This window comes from Simochromis diagramma, unplaced genomic scaffold, assembly GCF_900408965.1.
Source record: "Simochromis diagramma unplaced genomic scaffold, fSimDia1.1 OVJJ01000091.1, whole genome shotgun sequence".
NCBI classification, from domain to species: domain Eukaryota; kingdom Metazoa; phylum Chordata; class Actinopteri; order Cichliformes; family Cichlidae; genus Simochromis; species Simochromis diagramma.
The window spans coordinates 1392692-1419695 of record NW_024386901.1 but is presented as its reverse complement, the minus strand read 5'-3'; the positions used below and the strand labels follow the sequence as shown (position 1 = coordinate 1419695).

The 27004-nt window shown below is 41.1% G+C and overlaps 1 protein-coding gene across 2 annotated transcripts in view; it reads right to left on the bottom strand.

The window, feature by feature from the left end:
- The window catches only part of cryl1 (crystallin, lambda 1), a 31043-nt gene extending 4151 nt beyond the window's left edge, over positions 1–26892 (bottom strand). Inside the window, exons 1-7 of one of the 2 annotated variants that reach the window (XM_040034692.1) lie at positions 26787–26892; positions 25891–25998; positions 24330–24456; positions 20133–20294; positions 16397–16492; positions 15817–15915; positions 1872–1980 (exon numbers count right to left, since the gene is read on the bottom strand). In XM_040034692.1, the coding sequence (XP_039890626.1) occupies positions 1872–1980; positions 15817–15915; positions 16397–16492; positions 20133–20294; positions 24330–24456; positions 25891–25973 (676 nt within the window). In that variant the 5' untranslated portion in view covers positions 25974–25998; positions 26787–26892. Of the gene's footprint in view, positions 1–1871; positions 1981–15816; positions 15916–16396; positions 16493–20132; positions 20295–24329; positions 24457–25890; positions 25999–26714 lie in introns of both variants that reach the window. The other variant, XM_040034691.1, reaches the window with a different exon arrangement.
- Between the last annotated feature and the right edge of the window lie 112 nt (positions 26893–27004).

The following is a 27004-nucleotide window of genomic DNA, read 5'->3' as shown; positions in this document are numbered from 1 at the left end:
ACATATGGTGAATGTTTATATTTGCAATACTTCTTTGGGAAATAAGGTTTATATCCAACATGTGACAACGGGGTAGCTAGAAAACGCTTACTGTCTACATAAAGCCTAGTGGGACACGTTAATGTGGCACGACAGTGTGATAACTATCATCTACCTTCAACCAAACACCCTCTGTGGGAGGAAAATCTTAGTGTTATTTCAGTCCCTTTGCTTTATTTCTTTTCCCAAATAAGCTTTAGCTGTTATTGTTGAACTTTTTTCTTATATATCTTTTTATGTAAAGCCTCACTAAACAGGGAGCCCTATTCCCTGTGCCCCTACACAACGGCTATTTGTAACAGTAGAAGAAAAGACGGGACACTAATGTTACCACTGTAACTCCTATCAGATAACAGCAGCAGTCCTTGAAAATGAAGCAAACTACCCCATATGGAAAAGATATATATAAATCTTATAAAGTTTGTAACTGTCTTGTATGAAACTTGTATGAAAAGCATACAAGAGTGAAAACACATATAAGATCCCTTGAAAAATTATATAATCAAACTTGTATGTTTTGGATACTTACTAAAAAAAATATATGAAAGTAATGAGAAAGTGGCCACTTTCATGAGTAAATCATATATGTTTTTACTATTTCTTTTCCATATGGGACATAACATCACCCAGTTTGCAACTTGTCTTCCACCCATTTGCAGTACCTACCACTGCTAGTTGTACTTTTACACTAATGAAACAATTTGTGCATGGTCAGCTGAATGTTGGACAAGCTGCCCTTACTAGATAGTGTTTTAAAAAGACATCATTCTAATGCTCTTTTCTGTGAAATTGCATTAATATTTGAATACATCATATGCATCGATGAGCCATTCTTCTGCAGGCAGTGGTTTTAGTTGTAGTGGATGATTCCTTCAAAGAACAACGGCATCTCCTGTGTGCACGCACACAGTTTACAAAAGCAAGGAAATTTAGGTAGCGCAGACAGAGACAGGGAGCCTGAGTGCTCCAGTATCTGATGGGACTGATTTAAAGACTTGAAGACACAACAGGGGTAGGTCTGAGCATTCTTTTGAGAATCTGATGCTTCCTGAACAGAAAAAAAAGTCAGTAAGAAGTTCAGTACTGTAACTACAGGTAGAGCTGGCACCTGGTCTGAAGGCTGCGAGGTGAGCTCTGTGAGTTTTGGATGACTGGTGTGAGGGAGCGCATTCATCGCTACCCATCAAAAGACTGCTTTGTTCAGCCAAAGTGCACACTGTGTGTGTGTGTGTGTGTGTGTGTACACAGTCAGGGTTACTCTCTGGGTTTCACACTCCCCTCTGATATTCTCCATCTAGCTGAGGTTTCATTCTCTCTCTGACACACATAGAGATGTCACTGTGTGGTACACTACATGTATTTTGTGCAGCGACACGTATGAAACGCTGTGCCACTTTGAAAATTTCATGTAAGCGGTGAATTACCTTCATTACTCTCAGTCAAAGGCATTCTGTGCTCATTTACTGCAGTCGCTGATGCTCAAAAGCCTGTGCTTTGGTTAGTTCCAGTAATTTTCCACAACATACACGGCTTGTACATTCACTCTGATTGGCAGAATTGAAACTGGACACCGCACAGTTGAAACTGTGCTGGATAAATGATACTTTCCTCTTCATAAACAGACATTTTATGAACTCCTTTTCCCTTATGAAGAAAGGCCTTTTGGTAAAAATGAATGATTTTGCTGTGAGAATTGAACAGAACAAACACATCATCAACTCTTTGGTTCAACTATATAAAATTCATGCTCAAAGTATCTTAAACTCAGTTAAAAAAATAACCAGAATTAGTGTTTTTATATGTGAGCAAAGAATACAAACCAGGAAATTTACCTTTAGGTGCATTGAGGTGCATTGTTTCCATGGGACCTATGAAGGCGTAACGCATTCCTAGTCCCTCTGACATGACCAGGTCGATGTCCTTTACCGAGATAACACCATCCTAATGACGCAAGTTAGAAAAACAACAGTTACATTAATTTCACTGAATCGACTGATAATATTCATTCGTTTTGTACCCTTTGTTTTCTGGATATATTTGCTGATGAACTGATCCCAGAACAGCAGCTCTGGAGTCAAACTGTTTCTTTGTCTGTATCTGTTTATCTGTAATGAGAGTTCACACATCTAACAGGTCAACTTTGAGCCAAATGTTAAGTATTTTCTCTTACTGAGTTCATCATGGTCATGGTTACCTAACAGACTGCGGGACAGTTAAGTATATACGAAGGACACACACTTTTCCCTAGCAATTCAACAAAGTCATGACTTTTTAACTCCCTATTATTCTGGAAAACCCAAATTCCCTTTGATCCCATCAGGCCACTCCAGCTATATAAAGTTTCCTTATTCAGCCAATCCTGTGTCCTCAGGATTGTGCGCAGAGGGGAAGCTGGCTGAGAATGGGTCAGGTAACTTTGGTTTACAGATACCTGTTGGCCAACCATGGAGGAAATCAAAGCCCAGATACAGAGACTATGGTGAGCAAGAGGAGAGGCGACAGGGTCGTCTTTGTTTGGGTCCTGCGTCCAACAACGAGCCTGTTATCTGAGGAAAGTGGGATGGTGGGTGGGGTCTTCTCTCCACTGTAATCACTGGGGGCTACGAGCTGCTTTCTCAGCCACTCTGCTTTCCAGCTCTGGCCTCGACTCAAGGACTTCTTTTCTTTTTCTCTCTCTCTTGTTGTGTGTGTGTTTGTGTGTGTGTTTGCAAAGGTTGAGGGCAGGTCCCTGTTATGTAAGAAAGATCACAAGACCACTGTCAGGCCAAAGGCTTTGATGCTTAATGCTGAACTTCTGTTCAGCTTTGATTTATTGAGGAAGAATACAGTAAATAGATATTTTTTACACATTAAGTAAAACACCCGACGGAGTCCCTGCTTTGAAACATCAAACTGAGCTGTTTTGTGTGCGTGTGCATGTAACTTGGTAGAAACGGTGTTTATTTTAGTGAATGGTTATAAAAGAAAAACAGTACTATAAGTGGAGGAGATTAGTTGTGTTGCTGACATTTGTGGGAAAATATCCATTACATGCTCGAATTTTATTTTCAATAAACAGATGACGCTACAGGGCCATACAAATGTTAAATGATCATATATTGTTTCAAAGAACTATATCTGATCCTTAAATTAATGATAACTTATAAGGCGTACAACATATACAATTGGTCTCTAGCCACATACATTAAAATGCAATTAGGCGAAACGATGACGTCCATCTCGGCCACATTATTCAAGACATTGGTGCACGAAACAGCTTCCCCAAACTGGCACCTGCTCCAATGTATTTTGTAATGAAATAATCTATTAGAACAAATCAATTTGTTGTAAGTGATTACCTGCTCTGTCCTGCTATGTACATGTACTGCAGGAACTTTGAGTAATTGTCTCATCAAATACCATTCATGTTTGGTGATTTGTATGTCACATTGTTTAGTTAAGTATAACAGTGCCTTAGGTGAGTGATAAACACTCCCAAACGACTGTAGACGTCACAACTCATTATTTTTGTCGAGCAGTATTGTGGATGGCGTGCCTCTGATGCATGGCGTAAAGGAACGTTTTGGTTTTTGCAGTTGAGTTTCAGGCTGTTGAAAAATGTATGGTACCTATATGAAAATCCTAGGTGATGTCTTTCTCAAATTATCATGTTCACAAGATTTTCAGAAAACTTGACCTCTGACATCTAGGTCACTGATATTCAAACTACCTCGTTCAAGATCTTAACCTAGGTTGGACGAGATAGACCACGCCTACTAAAATAAGCTGGGTGTCCATGATGCCCACCCATCAGCAGGGTGAAGACTAAACCCTGAGCATTGACTGTGACTGCAAAATAAGCCCTCCATCACCGTGCTTGACAGCTGCTGTGTAGCGATGTGCATTATGTCTGTTCATTGTTCTAGAAGTCTTTCGATTTGCTCCGATGCAACTTTGCAAACCTAATCTGTGCTGCCATGTTGTTTTTAGAGAGAAGAAGCTACCTCAGAGCATCCCTTCCAAAGAAGACATACTTTTTTCAGTCTATTTTAACCTCCTAAGACCCGAACTCTTCCACGGCATGCATTTTTAATTTCTCTTTGATATTTGGACATATTGGGGCCCGATGAATGTAAAAACAAAGAATTACCAGATTTTTTTTTACCTTATTTTTGTTTTTAAGAAAAATAAGAGCCACATATGAGGATATTCGTTTAAATTTTGATAGAACAGAGGCAGTATAATGTCCTCGTAAGTGGATATCAGGCCCTTGTAGAGCAAAATTGAGTATTTTGGTCTAAATAACCCAAAATGTGATGTCCACATATGTGGATGCCAGCTCCTAGGAGGTTAAATTGTACTTTTATGAACTTCAACATTTTCCTTGCTAACTGCCTGTAAAATCCCCTGTTTTTTTCAGTTTCTCTAAGAATTGCATTGCATCACACGTCCACTCTTGAGAGTGGACGTTCAAGCTACTATCTTGAATGTTTACCACTTGTGATTTTTTCCACTGTAGAAATGGAAATGGCTTAATAACCCACACCACTTTTCCAAGATTTCCTAATATTGCTTTTTACTCAGTGATGTCCAGCATAATCGATTTCAATCCGTTTTGGCCTCCCGTCCACACTGAGACGGTGATGGAAAATGCAGCGTTTTGAAAACGCTCTCGAAAACGCATACATTTCAAAACGGTGCTCTCGTGTCGCAGTGACAGCGAAAACGCAGACTTTCTAAAACGATGGCACATGTTAGTCATATGATGCAGTCATGTGACCAGTTAAACTAAGATAGCGGAGGGCATTATACAGCAGTTGTTTTGTTTGCTCTGATTTTAACAGCCCTATTAAAGATTAATATCAGTTTGTACATGCTTCAGATAGCTTTTCTTAAATTCTTTAATTCTCACTCGCTTTTGCAACTTTGTACTTTTGTGTTACTCGCAGCAGCAACTCCACCTCATTGTTAGTCCATTTAAAAAACTTGGTGCTTTTCCTCAACATTTTGCCGCAACGTTTCAAAGAGCCGGAAAGTAAATAAGCAGCAGACAGGAATGGAACTTACTGGAACGTAAGCGTTTTCAGCTGTTTCAATGTGGACGCACAACTCTGTAAAAACGACTGAAACCGCTAGTGTGGACGCGGAGCGTTTTCAGACGAAAACGCCGTTTTCAAATCTATCCGGGCTAGTGTGGACGTGATCAGGTACCAAGCTGGGATAATAAGCTGGCCAAAGGAGGAAATAGAAGCCACTGACATCAAGACATGAAAGCTCCTTACCATGCATGGAGGGTTTCACCCCAAGTCCAGCACCCTGAGGCTGTACGTTAAGCGGAAGGAAGGAGGCCGGGGACTGGTGAGTGTCAGCACCACAGTCCAGGATGAGACAACGAACATCCACAAAGACATCACGAAGATGACCCCAACTGACAGCGTGCTCATTGAATACCTCAGGCAGCAGAAACCCAAGAAAGAGGAGGGAGACGAGGAACCATCATGGAAGGACAGGCCCCTGCACGGTATGTACCACCGGCAGATAGAGGAGGTGGCTGATATCCAGAAATCCTACCAGTGGCTGGACAAAGCTGGACTGAAAGACAGCACAGAGGCACTAATCATGGCAGCACAAGAACAAGCTCTGAGCACAAGATCCATAGAGGCTGGGGTCTATCACACCAGGCAAGACCCCAGGTGCAGGCTGTGTAAAGATGGAACGCCACAACCAAGTGGCCGGCATAGTATACAGAAACCTCTGTGTCAAATATGGCCTGGAAGTCCCAAGGTCAAAATGGGAAACACCCCCAAGGGTGGCGAAGAATGACCGTGTTAAGACCTTTGGGACTTCCAGATACAGACGGACAAAATGGTGTGGCTAACCAACCAGTGTCCCAATGACAGCAACATCATAAGAACGAACACAAGAAGCTCGAGAAATACCAAGGGCTCAGAGAAGAGCTTGACAAAATGTGGAGGGTGATGGTAATGGTGGTCCCAGTGGTAATCGGAGCACTAGGTGCAGTGACTCCCAAACTAGGCGAGTGGCTCCAGCAGATCCCGGGAACAACATCGGAGATCTCTGTCCAGAAGAGCGCAGTCCTAGGAACAGCTAAGATACTGCACAGGACCCTCAAGCTCCCAGGCCTCTGGTAGAGGACCCAAGCTTGAAGGATAGACCACCCACAGGGGCGAGCGGGGGAGGTTTTTAGATTTATATATATATATATATATATATATGTTAGGGGTGCAACGATACTCGAATCGATATTGAACCGTTCGATACAGTGCTTTCGGTTCGGTACGCATATGTATCGAACAATACAAAATTTTAAATTTATTTCATCAACTTTTCTTCTGACGATGCTGTCTGTGTTGAGAGCTTAGTGGATCTGCGTTCGACTACTCCGCCTAGGCTGCACTGTCTAGCGCAGATCCACTGAGCGCAGCGCAAGCTAGCGAGACAGAAGCTAAGCTCGTTGCAACATGGCAAATTGAACCTCCCCCACCCTCATTCATATCTGGCATTTGGAACTATTTTGGTCTTCAGCGAAGTATGACCCTGAAGGTAAGCGCGTTATGGACCAAAGTAAAACAGTATGTTGGATGTGCCACGCAATGCTCAATTACATGGGTGGGAACTACTGCGTTAGCGCAGTTAGCTCGTTAACGTGTTGGTCGTCCAGCCCCACGCACGGGGCGATCCACGGTAGCTCGTTAACGGAGATTTGCCGTGTTGTGGCGTTAACGTCATTTCAGATTAACGCTGACAGTGACTCTCTCACCCCCGTTCTCTGCGGCCTGCTGGAGCGGGGGGGCTAGGAGGAGGAGTTGGCCGTCCGACTGCGGTCTGGAGTGTGGGGCCTCCCTGCTGCTGCGGAGTCGGGGCGGTCTGCCTCTCCCCACCGCAGGGAAAAGGGTAACACCACCTGGGTCTGGGTGCAGTTCCCCCCTCCAGGGGCAAGGGTACCTAGACCCGGTTCGTAGAGTACGCTTGGGGAGTGTGACCATGTGTACAGCGTCTCTTTATGTCTGTCTCCATGTTGGTTGAGTGTGGAGTAAGTGCATATGAGAGCATGAGGGTGGGAATGGATGTTTGTGTCTGTGTGTGCCTGTATGTCTGTGTCTATATGTCAGGTTGGGTATCAGACGCCACCTCTCTGGGGACATCTCAGGCCCTCCAACGTTTGGAGGCCTATCTCCACCCACCACCACTTCCCCTGCCAGTGGCGGACTCCCTCAGGTGTCGGTGCGTTGGTGGTTCTTTGTGTCTGGGGGTGGGCGTCCGGGTACACACCGGCTCACTCCTGGTGGCCGCTTATCGGGGCCTGGAGCCTGGGGCTCGCTCGGGCCACTTCGGAGGTGGGGTGCCCCCGGCCTCTCGGCCTGGGGCTCGGTCACTCAGGCACAGCTGGCTGCCGGCGGAGCTCACGGGCGTGTCACTGCAACTCCCCTCTGGCTTCTGCTCCGCGGCTGCTGAGTGAGCCCTCATCTGGGACTCTCCTCAGCTCTTACTGGGACAGTGGCGCGGCTGCCCCTCTGTTGGTCTTCCTTGGTCTCTTGTGTTCTGGGGGCCTCTGGATGTCTGGAGTTTTGATCTCCTCCATACCTGCTTCATGCCCTGGTGGACGGGGCTATGGCTCCCCACACTCCCTAGCAGATCGTTACATGGAGAAACCTTTGGAATGCAAGCATGCTGATCCACACAGGTATGCACACAGGTGTACACACGGGTATTCACAGACGCGGACTACAGCTTTCTTGGCTGCTGCCTCAAAGCACATTGTGCGCTGTCTATCTTGCGTGCTGCACAATATCGTTTATTATTTAGTATCTACTGATATCTACTGCTAGCTAGTTTATTGTGATGGTGCTGTTTTGTTTTTTTTTATTATGTTGCTCTTTGTTGTTTGCTTTCTCTTCTGTTTTTTTTCTCCATACAGGTGACCCAGGAGTTTTGTTCTTTTTTTTTTTCTTTTTTTTTTTTTTTCTTTCTTCCCCCCCTTCTCACCGTCTCTTCTCCCATTTGGTTTTCTTTCTCTCCCTCTCTTTCTTTCATTCTTTCTCCCTGTCCTATCCTCCAGTCATGTCTGTCCCGTTTGTAGCAACTGAAAATAAAATAAATTCATAATTATAATAAAGGTCAATCAAATGGACCAATATGGCAAGGCCATGACGATCCACTTGGTAAAATAAATCCGCTTGGCATCTTTCTTGGCCTTAAGACAACAATTCTGATGGCTATAGATCCAAACGGGACACAAAAAAAAAACAAAAAAAAACAAAAAACAAAAAAAAACCCGCTGACAGCACTAGTGGGAACACAACGAATATGACTGCACATTTACTCCGACAGCATCCTAGTGCAAAGACAAGTGGAAGCAGACAAAAACAACAAGCATGCATGCTACAAACTTTACCCGAGTCATTTAGACAGCCGTTAGCACGTGCTTCTCCTTATGAGAATATACCCCAGAAGAAGCGTATAGTATAGCTTTTATTTTGGAAAGAGCCATTTCTCTGTAATAAACTCTCTTTTCCAAAGATGAGTGATTTCTCGATCAGATAGATTTATTATTTTATCCCTTTGTTGTTTCAGCAACATTAAATTTAAAAACTGTACGTTTGAGTTAAAATATATATTTATAATTTTAATAAATGACAAATTAAAAAAGCATGAACATTTTTTGTATCGAAAAAATATCGAACCGTGACACCAAAGTATCGAACCGAACCGAACCGAGAATTTTGTGTATCGTTGCACCCCTAATATATATATGTATGTATGTATGTATGTATGTATGTATGTATGTATGTATGTATGTATGAGTGTGTGTGTGTGTGTGTGTAAACTGAAAATGTATGTAAGTCTGCTGTGAAAAAAAATCAAAATAAATACAGCTAAAAATAGCATCTATCTTCTCTATTTTTTGCATTTCTGTAAATTAGTTAAGTCTAACAGTAAGGCAAGGCAAGGCAAGGCAAGTTTATTTGTATAGCACAATTCAACAACAAGGTGATTCAAAGTGCTTTACAGAGACATTAGAAACAAGAACAAATAAAAAGCATGATTTAAAATTGATTAAAACAAGCAAATAAACTAACTAACTAATTAACAAACAAACAAACAAACAAACAAACAAACAAACAACAGTATATAAAATCAAAACAGATAAAATCAGAACAGTAGATAAAATCAGTAGTTAAATGTAAGTTTTGAAATTTAAGCTTAAAGTGTGGATTTGGTGCTTTATTCAAATGCAGCTGAGAACAGGTGAGTCTTCAACCTGGATTTAAATAAACTGAGTGTTTCAGCTGATCTGAGGCTTTCTGGGAGTTTGTTCCAGATATAAGGAGCATAAAAGCTGAATGCAGCTTCTCCGTGTCTGGTTCTGACTCTGGGGACTGATAAAAGACCGGATCCAAATGACCTGAGGGATCTGGATGGTTCATACTGGGTCAGGAGGTCATTGATGTATTTTGGTCCTAAACCATTCAGAGCTTTATAGGCCAGCATCAGAACTTTAAAGTCTATCCTCTGACGGACAGGCAGCCAGTGTAAGGACCTCAGAGCTGGACTGATGTGGTCCACTTTTTTGGTCTTAGTGAGGACTCGAGCAGCAGAGTTCTGAATGAGCTGTAGTTGTCTGACTGATTTTTTAGGTAGACCTGTAAAGATGCTGTTACAGTAATCAAGCCTACTAAAGATGAATGCATGGACTAGTTTTTCCAGGTCCTGTTGAGACATCAGATCTTTTATCCTTGATATATTCTTGAGGTGATAGTAAGCTGACTTTGTTATTGTCTTAATGTGTTTTTCTAAGTTTAGGTCTGCATCCATCACTACACCCAAATTTCTCGCCTGGTTTGTGGTTTTTAGATGTATAGATTGAAGTTCTCTGGTGACCTGTAATCGTTTTTCTTTGGCGCCAAAGACTATTACCTCAGTTTTGTTTTTGTTTAGCTGGAGAAAATTGTGGCACAACCAGTCATTGATTTCCTCAATGCATTTACCAAGAGCCTGTACAGGGCCTCGGTCTCCTGGTGACATTGTGATATATATTTGTGTGTCATCTGCATAGCTGTGATAGTTTATTTTGTTGTTGTTTATAATCTGTGCCAGTGGGAGCATGTAGATGTTAAACAGAAGGGGTCCCAAGATGGAACCTTGGGGAACTCCACATGTGATACTTGTCTGCTCAGATGTGAAGTTACCTATTGATACAAAGTATTTCCTGTTTTCTAAGTATGTTTTGAACCAGTTTAGTACAGTTCCTGAAAGACCTGTCCAGTTCTCCAGTCGTTTGAGTAATATGTTGTGGTCAACTGTATCAAATGCTGCACTGAGATCCAGTAAAACTAGGACTGACATTTTTCCACTGTCTGTATTCAGACATATGTCATTAAACACTTTGGTCAGAGCGGTTTCAGTGCTGTGGTTCTGTCTAAAACCTGACTGGAAGGCATCGTAGCAATTATTCTGTTTTAAGAAGTAATTGAGCTGTTGAGAAACTGCTTTTTCAACAGTAAAGCGACATGTGAACAGAAACGCTGGCTGTTGAGAGGCTCAGTTTCTAGACATTCAAAATTATTCCTTTTCTATATATTTCAGTACATCGGACATTCCATTTTGCTTTATTTTTCATTTCTGTGACATGGCTCTGAATTGAATAAATAGAAGAGAATGGATGTTCTTTGTTGTTATTTAGATATTCAAGAATCATTTTGGATGTGTGAAAGCATCGTTTTTCATTACAATGTTACTGTGAACAGGCTGCTTTGCGATAAACTTTGGGCGCTCTTTCGAAAGCAAGAGCAACACCTTTTTTTCCCCGCCTGTCCTGTTTGGTTCCTTTGCCATCAGAATTATTGTCTAAAGGCCAAGAAAGATGCCCAACAGATTTACTTTACCAAGTGGACCATCCCAGCCTTACCGTATCGGTCCATTTGATTGACCTTTGTTTTTATTGTTCATTTTATTTTATTTTCAGTTGTTACATACGGGACAGACAGGACTGGGGGAAGGGAAAGGGAGAAAGAAAGAGAGGGAGGGAAAGAAAAACAGCCGGGATAAAAATCAACGGTGATAAAGGACACAAAACAAAAAAGAGGTGGGGGGACAAAAAATACATATATATATATATATCAATCACCTGGATCACCTGTTGAGAGAGAAAAAAGAAAAGAAAAGAAGCAAGAAAGAGAGCAATATAATAAACAACATCATCGCGATAATCCATGTGTATATAACATTAAATACTAAATATTGTATATTATTGTGCAGCATGTAAGATCGACAGCGCACAGTGTGCTTTGAGGTAGGAGCCAAAAAGGGTGTAGTTTGTGTCTGTGAGCACCCGTGTGTAAACCTGTGAGCATGAACGCGCTTGTATTCAAAAGGTTCCTTCATGTAACGATCTGCTAGAGGGTGGGGGGAGCCACAGCCCCGTCCTCCAGGGCATGAAGCAGGTATGGAAGAGATCCAGGCTCCAGACATCCAGAAACCCTCAGAGCGCAAGAGTCCAAGGAAAACCAACGGAGGGGCAGCCATGCCACTCTCCCGGAAAGAGCTGAGGAAAGCCCCAAATGAGGGGTCACCCAGCAGCCGCGGAGCAGAAGCCAGAGGGGGTTGCAGTAACGTGCCTGTGAGCTCCGCTGGCATCCAGCTGTGCCAGAGTGACCGAGCCCCAGGCCCAGAGGCCGAGGGCACCCCACCCCCCGAAGGGGCCCGACCGACCCACAGGTGCCAGGTCCTGACAAGCAGCCACCGGGAGTGACCCGGTGCATACCTGAGCACGCAGCCCTGGACACCAAGAACCAAAAATGCACCAATATCTGAGGGCGTCAGCCACTGGCAGGGGGAGTGGTGGGGGGAGATAGGCCTCCATAGAGCAACACCTTTAACAGCAGTGTGGCATTTTTGTCAGCTAAGGTCTAAGGGTGCCCTTGGGGTGGGGAGGTGGGGAATTCGCCTCTCACACGGTGGTGATGTGCACACAATAAAGAATATCATTTAGATACAAGTCTGAGCTGCCACAGTTCTGTGTAAAATTATGAACTTCACATGCTTCGTTACAGATGTTGCAATACAGCTGGTACAGAGGCACAAGAGTGGCTTCTGCTGCATTTCGTGGAAGTATGACTTGGAGGTTTTAATTCTGAGAATACGTTATTCTCAGCAGGGAGTGTCACGGTCTTGGGCTTAAAAATGACTGAACAATCAAGGGTTTTTACCTGCCTGCAGGCCCTCTTGGATCATTGCTGAACCAAAAAGCTACTGTCAAAGCAAGAAAAACAATCCAAACACTTAAGAGCTTCTCAAAGTCTAAAGCTGTGACAAACAACGAGCTCTGTTGTGAGGCAAATCATGAAGCCTGCTTCTCTTCCTGATATGCAAAACCTCAAAAATGACAAATAAACATAGTAATGGCACAAAGCTCAAAACATGGGATCTAAAAATCTGCTCTGTGAGGTTAGCTATAGCTGGGATTTCAACATACTGATAATTTTTCTATAAACAAGGCAAATTTACCAAGCGGTTATCTGATTATTTTTTTGATCGTGATGTAAATTATTAATTGGGATCCTTCACTTACCTTTAGTGTATGTGGAACAATGACTTGTATACATATATGAAGAAATGTCACATATACGTCTGCTCACTGATACAATACCTTTGGGTGCTTTTATGTAATTTGTTACTCAAATGGAAAATTACACCAATGCTGTGCACACCATACAGATGGAACAGCTACCCTGAGTATGCAGTGGGCCAGCCTGTTGTTACTGCTTGTTCGCATTCCTCTGGTCCACAACACCAAATCATTATTCTACTCTGGTGATTCTGCTGCTTCAATATTTTTATTTTTACTATGGAAACAACAAAGTTGGTTTTTACACCCCTGGCCAGCTTCTATGTCCTTGTCTAGTCTCGTCTACCTCTAACCCTCAGAGAGTCTCGTTCTTGTTCTCTAAAACCTTAAAAAGAATTACAGATTTGATCAACTGGTCTCTTAATGCAATTGACACTCTCTGCTCAGTGAGGAGCCTGGGTTCGGAAGAGCCCAAGTGTCCTGGAGGGACGTTTCCTGCCAGATACATGATGGATGGTGGCAGAAGTGGCACGTCGTGTGCCTGGCGGGACTGTTTATTGAGGACACTGAAGACATCTACCTATTCTGAACCGTGTGAACGGGGTTCTTGCTGATCGGAGCTGGCATAGCCCTGGCTTATCGGAAATTGAAGAAAGCAGTTACAGCTTTTCAAAACCACACAAGGCTAGCCGCTATGATTGAAGCGATGGGGAGGGCTGTGAGTACTCAGACTGTTCCTATGGAAGCAATATGTGAAAGGTCTTGGAGAAGCTCACGGCTCTTCAACGGGAAATTGATACACCTCTGGACCAGTAATGGACATTAAGACCTGCTCCCCCCCTCTCAGCGGCGCCAGCTGGACGATGTTGACAAGAACAACGAAAAATTCTACCCTGACTCTCTCGCCCAGATTCCTCAAGGCCATCTGCGTAGGCTGTGGACTGTTTATATTTGCTTAATTGGGCAAAACGACACTTTCTGAAGGCTGAACACAGGACACACATCCTCACACGCATGCACACATGTACACTGACACAGATACACACTCACACCCCCTCCACGAATCCAACACCTCCCATCCGATGCAGAGGGCGGATCAGCTTTGGATGCGCAGAGTTGCGGCGTCCCGGACACAGTTTCTTTTTCCTTCTCGACTGCCCTTTTGTGTTATGCATTTCATTGTTTTCTTTATGCTGCCTGTTCTGACCTGTCTCCCCAATGTGATGTTTGTGTATTGTATGTATGGTCGGAAAGGTCCAATTTCGCTGCAGGTCAACTGCAAGCGACAAATAAAGGCAATCAATCAATCAATCAATCAATCAGTCAATCCAGTCTTGCACAGACTATTAGTGTACCCATTTAAATAACTGGTAATATCTGGCAACAACATAAAATGAAACCAATTTCGTGCAGACTCAAAATAAACAAGCACACACTTTTTCATCTACGTTACCAGTAAACTGCAATCAACTGATGTTTTTCGAGCATACAAATGCACAAGACAGATCAGTCCTACGAATTTACTAAAGAAGACATTTTTCCTAATGCATTTATCCTTCATTAATGTCATAGAGACGTCTTTCTCAAGTGTACAAATCTGAATCATGTGCAAAGTCACGCAAGTAACTTAAAATAGATTTCTGCTCTTTCTGAGCCAACTTTTTAATAATCCACCCAATCCCCTGCTATTACAAAGCAAAATGTGATTATCCAGTTTCCTTTTACCCATTTCAGCTGTATGGCAACTCATTTTTATTTTAGTTGCAACCAGTTGAGTAACTACTGCCATGTCTCCTGGTATTATCTCCTAATGGGTTTGTAGCTTTAAATCTATGCTAATGCTGCCTACTCACCTGTCAGGAACAGGTCTGTGAGCAACAATGCAGAGCGGTGGTTAATTTCCGCTGATTTCCATTGATGACAGCTTAACATGTCCCAACAGCTATCTTAGGAAGTCGGTTCTAATGTCATTCATGTATCACTTTGAGTGAAAGCCTGAATTGCATTTAGTTGCATTAATGGATCTAACACAAGATGACTGATGTGCATCTTTTTAAGTTCCTCAGCTCAAACACTGTCTGACATCATCGTTTTCTAGCTAATGCGGGCCTGCTTCAGCTGCTTTTACTTTACTAGAAAACAGTTTTTATGTAAATATCTAACTGGCCTTTAAACCTAAATCATCTACCCTGGGAAATGTAGTTTTATTTTGTCACTTCAGCCATGGGTGGCATGGTGGTGTAGTGGTTAGCACCCCCCCTGTCATCATTGCTGTGGCTGCGTGGGCTTCTGTCAGGTACTCTGATTTCCTCCAACAGTCTAACGACATACATGTTAGGTTGACTGGTGATTCTAACTTGGCCTTGAAAGCGAGGAAGATAAAAGTAGTTGAAGTGCAAAGAATGAAGTGCTTTGAGTAAGACTGGAAAGGCACTATATAAATCTAAGCACAGATTCAGTCCTTTACTAAGGACACCTTTACTACAACAACAGTCACTGACATAAAAAACAAAAGCGAGAAACTTGGAACAGACAATCGTGGAAGACGTGTGAAAGTTCAGAACTATGTGGAAGCATCTGATGTTGCATTATTTAATGGAGGGGGTCATTTAAGGTGCTTCTGATGTCTGTGGTTCTATATTTGAAGCCAACATCAAACTCTTCATGGGAATTCAGTTCGGGTAACACAGTATACGTCTCAAGTTAACATTCCATCAGCCGTGATTGTCACCATTCCCATCGCTCTCATTATCATTCAAGCTTTTTCCTCAGTGAGTGACCACGTAATAGTGCCTGTCATCAGAGGCTAAAGCTCATTTAGTCTCATTGTGCTCCTTTTTAGAGGGAGACTGTGGACATAATAGAAGAGGTGAGCTGAGAAGGGCTTCCTCTTTCCTGCCTCTATTACAAAACCATCAGCAGCCACATGAAACCTGACTGAGACTGAGGCGCTCCTGTCCAGAGGTAAAAACAAGTAAAAACACTCGTCATTATGACCTAGAAGTCAGCTTTAGCAATGCAGCAGTAAAGCAATGAGGGTTTTTTTGTTGGAGATTCAGTTAGTGTCATATATTTATGAGCATTTTCTTGCATTTGAACACAAAGGTTATGAAAGCATATTCATGACTAACCTTGCTTGAAGTTGGTAGTGCTTTGAAAAACTGGCTCCTCAACACAACTCCCCACCCACATGCCCAGAAAACACTAACCTGAACTAGTCTCCATGACTCTGCAATAATGGCGGCTTGAACTCTGTTTAGGGCAAAGCCATCGATCTCTTTTTTCAGAAGGACAGGTGCCTGGCCAACCTGCGTCAGGAGAAATCAGTTAAGTCAAGCCAAGCGCAGCAAAAGATCCTACAAGACAATTATGAATAATACAGCTTCATTCATGAAGCTTAGTAGTTGCAGGAAGCCACTGGTTGTTCATGTTAAGAAAACAAGCTTGTTGAGACTTGCTTGGAATAAAGTATGTAATCATTCACATGATCACAAACTGTTTGTTAAGATTTGTGGTGTAGCAGCTGTACTCAAGACTGTGACACACTGTCAAATACTGAAAATGGCCAGAACAACGTCAAACTAATGTGAAAAGAAAGCTAGGAGCTAGGCTTATCACCAGCACTTAATACATAGTATGACAGCAGTATTGGTCTCCTAATCATAGCATGGGGTTTGGCTTCCTCGTGCTCTTAATCTACTGGTTATTCTGATTTCTTTTGAAATCTGTCCAACAAGTTCGGGCATAACAGGGCCCAGAAATGTGTAATCTTTTGTGTAAGATTTGTACCTTGGTCATCAGAGCATGGGTGGTGTCCATAACGGCTGCTGCTGTCTCTGGGTGAGGTACCAGCTCCACCAGTTTTACATAGTAGGGTGGGTTTACCTGGGAAGAGCAAAACAAAAACATATTATGTTGTGTTTACTTCACTGATATGTAGGATCTGTTCTTAAGTAACAATTTTCAGGAAAGCAGTACTAACAAACAAAGCTGGACACTCAACTGTTGATTTTGCCTCATCATCGTCCTCCAACAGTGAAAGTATCATCTCAGTGCATGACAGAGCACTTCGATACGGTGTTAGCTTACTACAGTGTACGCTATCCTCATTACAGCTTTAAGACTGACAATCTAAAATGATGATAATGATTAGACACATTAAGGACAGCAAAAATGTTTATTGAGACAGATATTAAGCACGGTGGTAAACTATAGGTTATACAGCTCCCCATCTGGCCCGTTTACACTAGTGGTGGTGTTTCCACCAGCTTCCACCACCTGTGAAGCAAATTGACCTTTAATTGACCCTCACTTTTTTCTTAAAGTCAGCATTTACAGAAACAAAAGTGCTTCATCAAACCACCTGTTTGCATAGTTTAAATATCTAGAAAGTCTATGTGTTTGGCTGCTTCCATTTACCACCAGCTTGTTTTAGGCAATGATAACAAGTTATTTAAAAAGCAGCCACCTCACCGCTTTCCAACAGCAAAACCTGTAGCATTCAAAGGTTAGTCTAAAGATGGGCATATCATGTTTACTCACGTATAGCAAACTGAACAATCTCTAATTTTTATGTTTGTTTTTAATGCTCAATTTACACAAAAATTGTAAATTTATTTGAATGTCATTGAGTGAAATAACAATTTGATCCCCAAGCAAAACATGACTTACAACTAGCCAGCCCTTCTTAGCGAGTACAGTGTAAGTACAGGTAGTACAGTGGTAAGAGGTTTCGTGTGGTTGGTTACCAGGTTTGCACACATCTCAGGAGGGATTTTGGACCACTCGTCTTTACAGAAATTTTAGAAATCCTTTAATTTTTTTGGCTCAAAGCAACCAAAAAAAAAAAAAGCTTTCATATTTTACAATCTAGAGAGACAAAAATGACCATAAAAGGCTTTTTATACACTGAAGGCAATCATCTACACCAAATTAACACCAATATTCCCAAAGGGCAGTCCCTCCATTTACAGTGATACAGTTCCACCACTGATGATTTAGAAAAGCTCATGATATACATGCTTGATTTACTGATATCCTCAAAACATCATTGCCACAGCACATGAGCAAGCAGAAGAAACGCAGGGAGAGAAACAGCTAGAAGATAAAAATTATAAACAAGTCCATCTGGCTCATGAGTTCAGGTGAACCATGTTTACCTCCATCAGTTAGGTCATGTTTTTGGTAGCGTGCTCATATCATAAACTAGTCATAACAAAAGCATTCAATGTTTTTGTAAACAGATGTCACTAGTATGTTGTGGAGTACAGCCAAGTCTAAACAGAAACACTCTGCATGGATAAACTAAATGTAAGTCTAATGTAATCCTTGTGCAATGTTTTGTATAAACAAAAGTGCTCAGCTGTTCTGACCCATTAATGTGTTTGGCTATTCATAGTATACTGTAAGCGAAATTTGTTGTGATGCATTTACTTTGATTGATTGATTGATTGATTGATTGATTGATTGGTTGATTGGTTGATTGATTGATTGATTGATTGTGGTTGGGATAGCCTGTAAATATAACCAGATCCATTAGTACTTCAATGGAAACTCACAAATCTGCCTCAGTATGGGAGCAAAAGAAAGTGTGACTGAAGTCTAGACTTTCAGCTTTAGGTGAAGGGATTTCAAAACTGTGAGGTCTATTATTATCCTGATCCCAAGCCTTTGTTGTGAAAGTATGTTTTTTTTTAATTGTTCTCCAACTTATTCTCTTGGCAATCAGGAAACAAACTAAATAATTTTAACTGACACACATAGAAAAAAAACTTTGTTTTTTCCAACAAGAAAGTTCTTCTTGTTTTTCTCCCAAACACAGAATCAGAGTTAGCCTCGTCACCAATCACAAGTCAGACGTCAGAAGGCTAATAAAAATACTTTCATAACCATTTAGGAATTACACACATTTTTCACAATGAAATCCCTTCATTTCCCAGTTCAGAAGTGTTTTTTCTCTGTCTCAAGCTCTCATCATTTTCCTGCTTCTCTTCAGTAATCGAACCTCGTTCGCAAACTTCTCCCTCTTTTCTGTCATGACCCTGACCCCTGTTAAGGTAATCTATTTATCAGACAGTCAACACACAATTGACCCCGTGTGGTTCATGTAGTTCATGGCTGTCAGCTCACTTGGCTTTCTTCTATAGTGTGTCTTCCTCGCTGAGCCTGGTTCTGCATGGGGTTGTTTTCTGTTAAAAGGGTGTTTTTCCTTCCCACTGTCGCCAGGTGCTTGCTCATAGGGTTGCCTTATTGTTGGGGTTTTCAAAGTGTATTGATGTGACTGTTGTTGTGATTTTGTGCCATTTTAAATCTGAATTATAAAACTGTCCTTATATACATATTTGGCATTGATCATTCAAAATGTTGATTATTGCTGAAAAATCCTGCATTGTGCTACATCTCCACTTGTAATTAAGTTTGTTCAGTTTTTCTGTTTCATCAGAAATGCAGAGTGATCCCTTGTGAATTGGATTTTGCCAATCTGATATTCAACCGAACTAGATCTCTTTGTTTAGCTTTACTGAAATTTAACTTGTTCCACTGTGAAATAGTCAGTAGCTTGCATTCACAGGCCTTCACCATGCCTGCCAGATCATGTGGTATGGTGTGGATCATGATTTGTGCCTTCCCTTCCTCATGCACTTCCCTTTGTTCTTCTACTAGTTAATCTTGGTTTTATCGGTTCAAAGAATCTTTTTCTAGAACTAGTCTGGCTTTATTAGAGACTATTAGGCAAAGTTTAAAGTGGTCTTCTTGAGCGTAAACAGTGGTTTTTCATTATCTCTTGCTGTAAATCCACTGTATTTACATTCATTAAGGCCTCTCTTGCTTTTGACAAAGATACTTGAGATTTTTTCTTGCCTTAGCTAGTTGTGTGAAAGTTTTTGTCTTAATCATGGAAAAAATTCTGTCATCATCCCCTTGAAGTTTTTTACATGTTCTTTCGGGCCTTTTGTTTTACAGAGCTGGTCAGAGGATTTCTTCTTTTTAAGAATGTTTAAGATTGGTTTTTTTTTACCACTCCTAAAGCTTTTTCTTTTTCTCTGAGAAGTGGGATTATTAGCTTAATGATGGCCTCCTTCACTTGCATCGACATGTCTTTGGATTCTTACTGAGAGCACCACTGAGCATCAACCACATACTCATTCAACACTTGGACTCAACTCTATTCCTTTTATCTCCTTAATTTGTCATAACATAATCATAAAACAAGTCACGTGCCAATGAATGGGCTCATGATTTACACACTCAATTACTTTTGAGCCTGTAAAAATGGAGGGATTACAAAATAAGTATGTAATTCTTAATGATTAATGCAATTTTTTTGGTCAATATCAACACCTTAACCGCATTTTAATTGCTTCATTTCAAGCTCACTGAGTTTGTGCACCATATCACTGTGAGGAAACTTACAGACCTGGCTGTAGATGACTGATGATGAATTATGGGCTGGCGTGCAGGTTAACACACTGTTTACAGTTTACACCACAGTACCTGGAAATGCCTGAGCATATGAAGTACTAACCGGATGAGAGACGAGGCAGCGACTCCTATTCTGGACTTTAGAAAAGACTTTGCTGGGCACTAGGCAGGACGTGGAGCTGCTCAGGATGACGTCTTTTCCCACAAAACGCTCCATGTCATGGAAGATGCTTTGCTTTACCTCCAGCTGCTCAAATACACATTCCTGGGAAAACAAAAAAATACATAAACGCAGGTAAGGTGTGAAAGCCAAATATTATTTTCTATAATGCTATAAGTAAACATTATCTCAACCCAAAGTCAGTGAAGCATCCCACTGAATATGGAACATGTAGTCATAGCAACAATCAAATTATTTATTACAGCTATTAATTTCTATAATTTGGATGAACTGCTGCTTTGACTCTGTAATTCCTGATGTCAACCTTTCTTTGACAATAGCAAAGACAAAACCATCATAACAATAAAGAAACATTTAATATTTGTTTCTTAGTGTTAAACTTGAATCTACCACTGTCCACAGCTTTGGGGAATGTACTCAGGGAAATGTGTTAAAAGTCATGCAGTTAACACCTTAAACACGGAAATTAAACCAGTTTGGCTCTTAAACTACCTGCTTAACGTCACTTCACAGTGATGAAAAGGTGTGACTCTCAAAATCGGTACTCTTCATTTGCAATCTTTCTCATCCTGGACGCAAAACTGCAAAAACTGGCTGAACAACCTCAGTATACCTCACATATACGCATTATAATGAAAGGCTCTGCTAAAAGGATTTGTGCTAAAACACAAGCAATAACCTAATCTACACTAATTCTAATGACAATATTAGTTTTTTTAGTTTGTTTTTTAGTTTAGTTTAATTGTTAAAGTCCAAAGTGGTCCCAGTGGCAACAGGAGTTGGGAGCTGTAACCCCCAAACTGAAAGAGTGATTCCAGGCACAACATCAGAGTCTTTTAACAGAGTTGAGTCCTAGGAACAGCACAGGCCTCAAACCTCAGTTTCCTTAAATAGAATGGACGGTCATGACAGGTCAGGCTCATGTGTGTAAATGTTAACTTATACTAATAAGAAACACCAATAAGTGAATACTTGGCATTTCCTGATGTGGAAAAGACCTCCAGTATGACCCCTGACAGGGACACAAATCCCTGTGGCGTTGTGTCAGGATAGCATCTGGTTGTAAAAATCTGCTAAATCAAACATGAAGCACTACCTCCTCTGACGAAACCTTTGGGAATAAGGGAGCAGCCAAAAGTAGCTCTTTCTAGTCATCTGTAAGTTGGACTATTCCCATTATCATTTGTCTCCAGTTTTGCATCTTTCTCAAAGCTCAAGTTTTCTTCAGTTCTGGCCAAACTTCATTGTAAACAAGCCACACTAACCTATTTCTGTGCATGAAAGGGACATATAAAGAAATCTGGACAGCTTAAGTGCTTAAGCGCCCTTCACGTCTGCTCCCACTGCTCCACCAAGCCTTACACTAATCGTCAGAAAACAGTTAGGCAAGTTACTGATCTGTAGCCAAGTGACTAATAAAGCCTCCCGTAAATATCCTCATCTTCTCCCAGATCAATAGTAGAGTGAAACTTACAGGTGGTCAGATGATGTCATGCTATCAGGACGTACAGTATGTACCTAACAGTGCTCTCGGGAAACTCTGCATATTTCTATGCAGCATTTCCCTGTTCCTGAGTCCACAATTGTTCCTTGTTGGAAGGAACTCAGCGCAGTGAGTATTGATTTTATTTGACTCTACCTGCCTCTGTGCACTCTGATCACATCTACTGTGAAGAAGAGCTCCATTGTCTACTTTAGCAGTTTCTAGCTGGCGAGCATTTTTCTGGCATAAAAGGTTGACTTCATACTGTATTTTAAGTGACTGTGACTGTGTTTAGATAAGCACAGTGTCCAATGTTGATTGTGTGTTTGTGCTCATTTATAATTTGACATAGATGAGTGATTTTTAATGAAACGTCTTTCATTAGTACGACAACTCTTCTTATAACAAACTCCATCTGACTTTTTTGTCAAAGGAAAGCTCCACTTTACAATTTATAATAGCAATAACAGCAAGAATCTAGAAGCATTTTGCATTGTATGGTAGATGTCTCAACAATTTCCTTCAAGAACATTTTTACAGAAATGAACAAAAGAAAAAAACCAAATCAAAAGTCTCTTTTTGACAGCAAGGCTCAGGGAGCATAGCCATCAGACTCGACTGGCTGAGGTGAGCATCGTGACGCAACGAAGACAAACAATGCAGGAGGAAAGAGGAAAACTCAACAGATTATAAAACGTATGAGTTCTGAAATGTTCAAGGTTTTTAGAAAGCATTTTACTTTGGCCAAATGACTAAATTCTTATGGTCACATTGAGAAAGCTGCTCTGATTCAAGGTAAACAACTAAATCTGTAATAAATAACAGATTAATTCTGGGCTATTTTTAAATGAGTAATCAATATTACTCAGTTCATATTCCTTTATTGCAATTATATTAAGCCATTATATTTCTATGACTTTGCCTTTGGTGACAGACAGAAAGTGTGAGTTAGCAGCGCAGGGAAATGACACGCAGCAAAGAACCAGCCAGCTTGGTGTCCAACCATGAATTTGTAGCTAAAAGCATGAAAGAGTGTGTGATATGTCCCCTAACCACTTAGCCATCAGGTTAAACGAGTTGCTTAACAAACGTTGAAACATTCCTTGCTACTGAACCGCGAATAAAGAGAGAAACTAGTGTGAACTCTCAGTACTCATTTTTTGACAGGTTCATTATATTCATCATCCCTAGAGTTAAAAATGTATACCTCGGTTTTACCTCCTTTATATGTGCATGCTGCCATTAGAATCAGTTCACACACTGATGGACTGACAGTAGCTGCTCAGAGGGCTTGACCTCATAACAACCATCATAATCATCATCTTCTCCTCCTAGCTGTGCCTCTATATAGAGGCTCCGTGTTCTTCATGCTGAGAGAGGGCCAGCCAGTCTCACTTTCAAAATCTACCATCATCCTTGCCCACCTTTATTAGTGGAAAGTCGACTGAATACAAGTACCTTGGAGTTATGTTTGCTGGCAGACTGAAATGCAACTCTTGGACTGACTGCTTGTGTAGTGAGAGACAGCACAGAACATATTTTTGAGGACATTTTATCCTTTAAGGTGGATTCTAAAATGCTTCTGAGGTGCAGAAAAACAAGCAATTAGAAGGACAGTAACAATTTCTAGTAAGATGTCGGGAACTGCATTACCAAGCTCAGCAAGCATTTATCGGGACTATTTATGGAGCAAGGCAAATACTGTGAGTGATATGAGGATTTGACTCCTCCACTGAACTACTAAAACCTGCATGGTGCTAATGTTCCCCCATAAAACAGGTCCAAACTGTCTTTTACTCCCCAAGCCATCAAACTTCTGAACACAAGCAACACACAGGTTGCCTAACTGTTCTTGCCACAGTCATCCTTAAGATCCAAGAAGAAGAGTAAAGGTGTCTGTATACAGTGTGTGCTTTGTGTCTTATGTTGATGCAGTTATTTTTATGTGGTGTATACAAATCTCAGGTGACTCTGAAATCACAATGCAATCACATTTACCCATAAGGACAAGTAAATGCATTAGTTTTTTTGCCCAGTAATGTACTGACCACTGATATACTATGAAGCTATCCTAGTAAATGAAGAGAAACAAAAAAGTTTGGAATTCACGTGTTAAGCAACTGAAGGAACTGAAGTGTTATTATGCAAAACATCTCCATATTACTGTATGATATCACAACCCTATGTACGACAGGGATTAGGGATATTAGTCTAAGTTCAAAATGTGACGTGAGAATGTCACGGAATATGTCAAATGAAATTATGCTGCACCTCCTTGGGGGGTAAATGTGTAATAACAAAGCCAGAACGTATTGACCTGAGAGTGTAGTAACCATTCCTTTAATGCTGCTTTGTTTAAACTATGTGAACCAATAAATGAACAAAAACTACAGTGTTTCCACTGAGTCGCACACCACATACTTTTGAAAAGACCCACACCACAGTGAAGAGAAGCCCTGTGTTTCATCAAAGTCTGCCAACATCCACAAAACAAATGTCCGTACGTGTGTGACGGAGCAAGTGGTTAACGAAAAAATAAACAAATCACCAGAGAGCAATGTTGTTTCCACTGGTTTTATGATTTAGGCCAACGAGATATAACAGCATGTATTTGTTCTGTCAGTGGTCTGTGTTACCTGCACAAAGAAGGCTCCATCCAGTGCCTGAGACAGGTCATCATAACTGCTGAGAAGGGCAAGTTGCTGCGCAGCAGACAGCTCCCCTCGCAGCATGTGGGCTTCCTCCAGCTCCAACAGCTGTTTCCTGAGGGACAGAAACTGCAGTTAACACACACACACACACACACACATAATGCATGAACAAACTGCCCTCTATCATGACATTTTCAATTTGAAAAGAATCATTACCACAGGCTTATTATATAAGTAGTAGTAGAATGAAGACTTTGGAAGAAATGAACAGATGTGTTAGGTGTGTTATTATCAGCCAAAAGAAGTGGTTCTAATATAACACAAAGCAGACAATGCTTCAAATATGGATGCTGCTACAAAGAAGCTAGAGATTCTAAAGTGTCTGCTCTGTACACATTTCCATCTCAGCAGCAAAGAAGATTCAGACACTCAGCACAGTTTCAGTGGGGGTAGAGTATGTCACCAACTTCACCGACTGTATGAAAGTATGTATTGTATTGGAGTATTGTGCAAATTTCTCTAATGAGGCATATGTTTTTTATTTTGGCTTTTCATGCAGAAAAGAATAATAAAACAATAAATATTCTGGTTTATAGATCGGTCTGACAACCTAAAATGAGGTGCAGGTTTCAAAGGAGACCGTGTAGTCTGCTGCAAATCCTGTTACGCTGTCTTAACAGTAACAGTGATGACACTTTTAAGGTGTGGAGTACATACCACCACCTTTTTGCTCTTACTCAACTCTTCTCTTAATATGTTACAGAATGTAGCAGTTACATAACACTGTATTACATGAGTCAGGAAGATATCTTCCTTTGAAAAAAAATTAAAGTAATTTAGACTAGTGACGGTTTATGAAAACAGGGCACACAACAGAGAGCAGTCTAGCTTGTTCAGCAGGAAATCACTCACAAAGGGCCCCTGAAATTTAATTCAATGACACCCTCTACTGTTCATATAAACAAATACGTCTCCAACGGGCTGAGTGATAGGTAGTGGCATGTACTTAGAGGGAGAGTTACATTCATGAAATACTGGTATAGAGATTAAGGTATTATGGTTTTTATAGCTTAAGGCACTGTGACTTTCTACAGCACTTTCATTAAAAACTCAGCGTCATTCCACAGTAATGTTTAACCACTAATAGCCAGGCTGTGAACATGTGTTTATTCGTATGTGCTCACAGTAGGAGCCAACTGCTGATCATGCGGTATTCATATATGTCTTCTCTGTAAGCACTGAAAGGAAGAACAGGTTACATTTTAGACAGACTGTCTCTAACTCATCAGGGCAGAGAAGCCCTTAGTGTCAATGTTTCCTTTAGGTTTCGCAGGCACCAGACAATAGTTTAGCTTCTGTAATGTATATTTTTATATTTTTGATGATATATATATATATATATGTTTGTTTTTTTGTTTTTACTTAGAATTACATCTGGGTTAAAAACAAATTTCTGTTGACGATAGAGGTATAATAATGCAGTTAAGACTGAAGAAGTTTGTCTGTGTAACCCAGATGGGTCTTTAAGTTGAGCAGTAGAACTCACTTGATCTCTGTGATGGCCTTGGTAGACTGTCCTGGTTGGTTGTCATAGATCTTCACATTGTAGCCTCCACTGACAAACAGCATAGCCCAGGAGCGGCCTATCAGCCCACTAGAACAGGGAAGAAAATCACATGGTAACAGACATAAAACATAAACCCCAATAAGCAGACTTAAAAAACAAAATCAAAGCAAGGGCTGAATGTTGTTTTTCAGTAAAGTCCAGTAAAATCACACAGCAGTAAAGTGCTGACAGTGTGCCTGTCTGCTTGCTGACACCAGCTTCATTTTCCTGTCTTCCTGTCATGTTTTGACATGTAACCAGAAGTGAAGTGTAAATCCACTGTGAATGTTTTCTCAATCCCTTCGCCATCCATCTGAATATTATTGCAATGTTAACACACAAAGATTACCCCCTAAAACGTATGGCAACATAAGTGAAGAACTGTGAGGTTCAGTGCTTGCTTTGCAAGTTTAAGAGAGGTCACTTCAGAGGCACTGCCATGTTTAATGAACAGGGTTCAGAAGACAGGTTCAATTTAAAGCCTCTAAAATCACACAGCTATAAACCTTCACGCTGTCGTGTGACAGCGTGACAGCGCTTATACAAGCGTTCATTCAGAACAGTCCTGTTTATGTCGTGAGCAACAGTATGATGCACACAATGCAGTCACCAAAATAAAATTACATGCACTGATACTGCAAACTACAGCTTTCAACCAGTTTTTCATTCAACAAAGCAACTTTCGTTTCACCTTCATGAATATAGGTCAGGGCTAGCACTGTGGCATCATTTTACAACGCAAAATACATTGTTATCTCACTCACCTGCCAATCACACTTATAATCTTCATGTCAGAAACGTTATAATGTTATGACACCAGCTAAAACTTAACTTACAAGCTTTCTGTTGCGCCGCCCACCTTGACAGTCACGCTGACCGTGGTGTACGGTGACCTAGAAGGACCAAAGAAGGCAAACGAGCGCACAAAGCTTGTTTTCCTTGAAATGAGCAATAAAGAAACCCACAAACTATTAATTGTAACTTTTTATAAATAATAAATACTATGTATGTAAGTATTTAAAAATAATTTTGAGAATATGAAGAAGAAATAAGT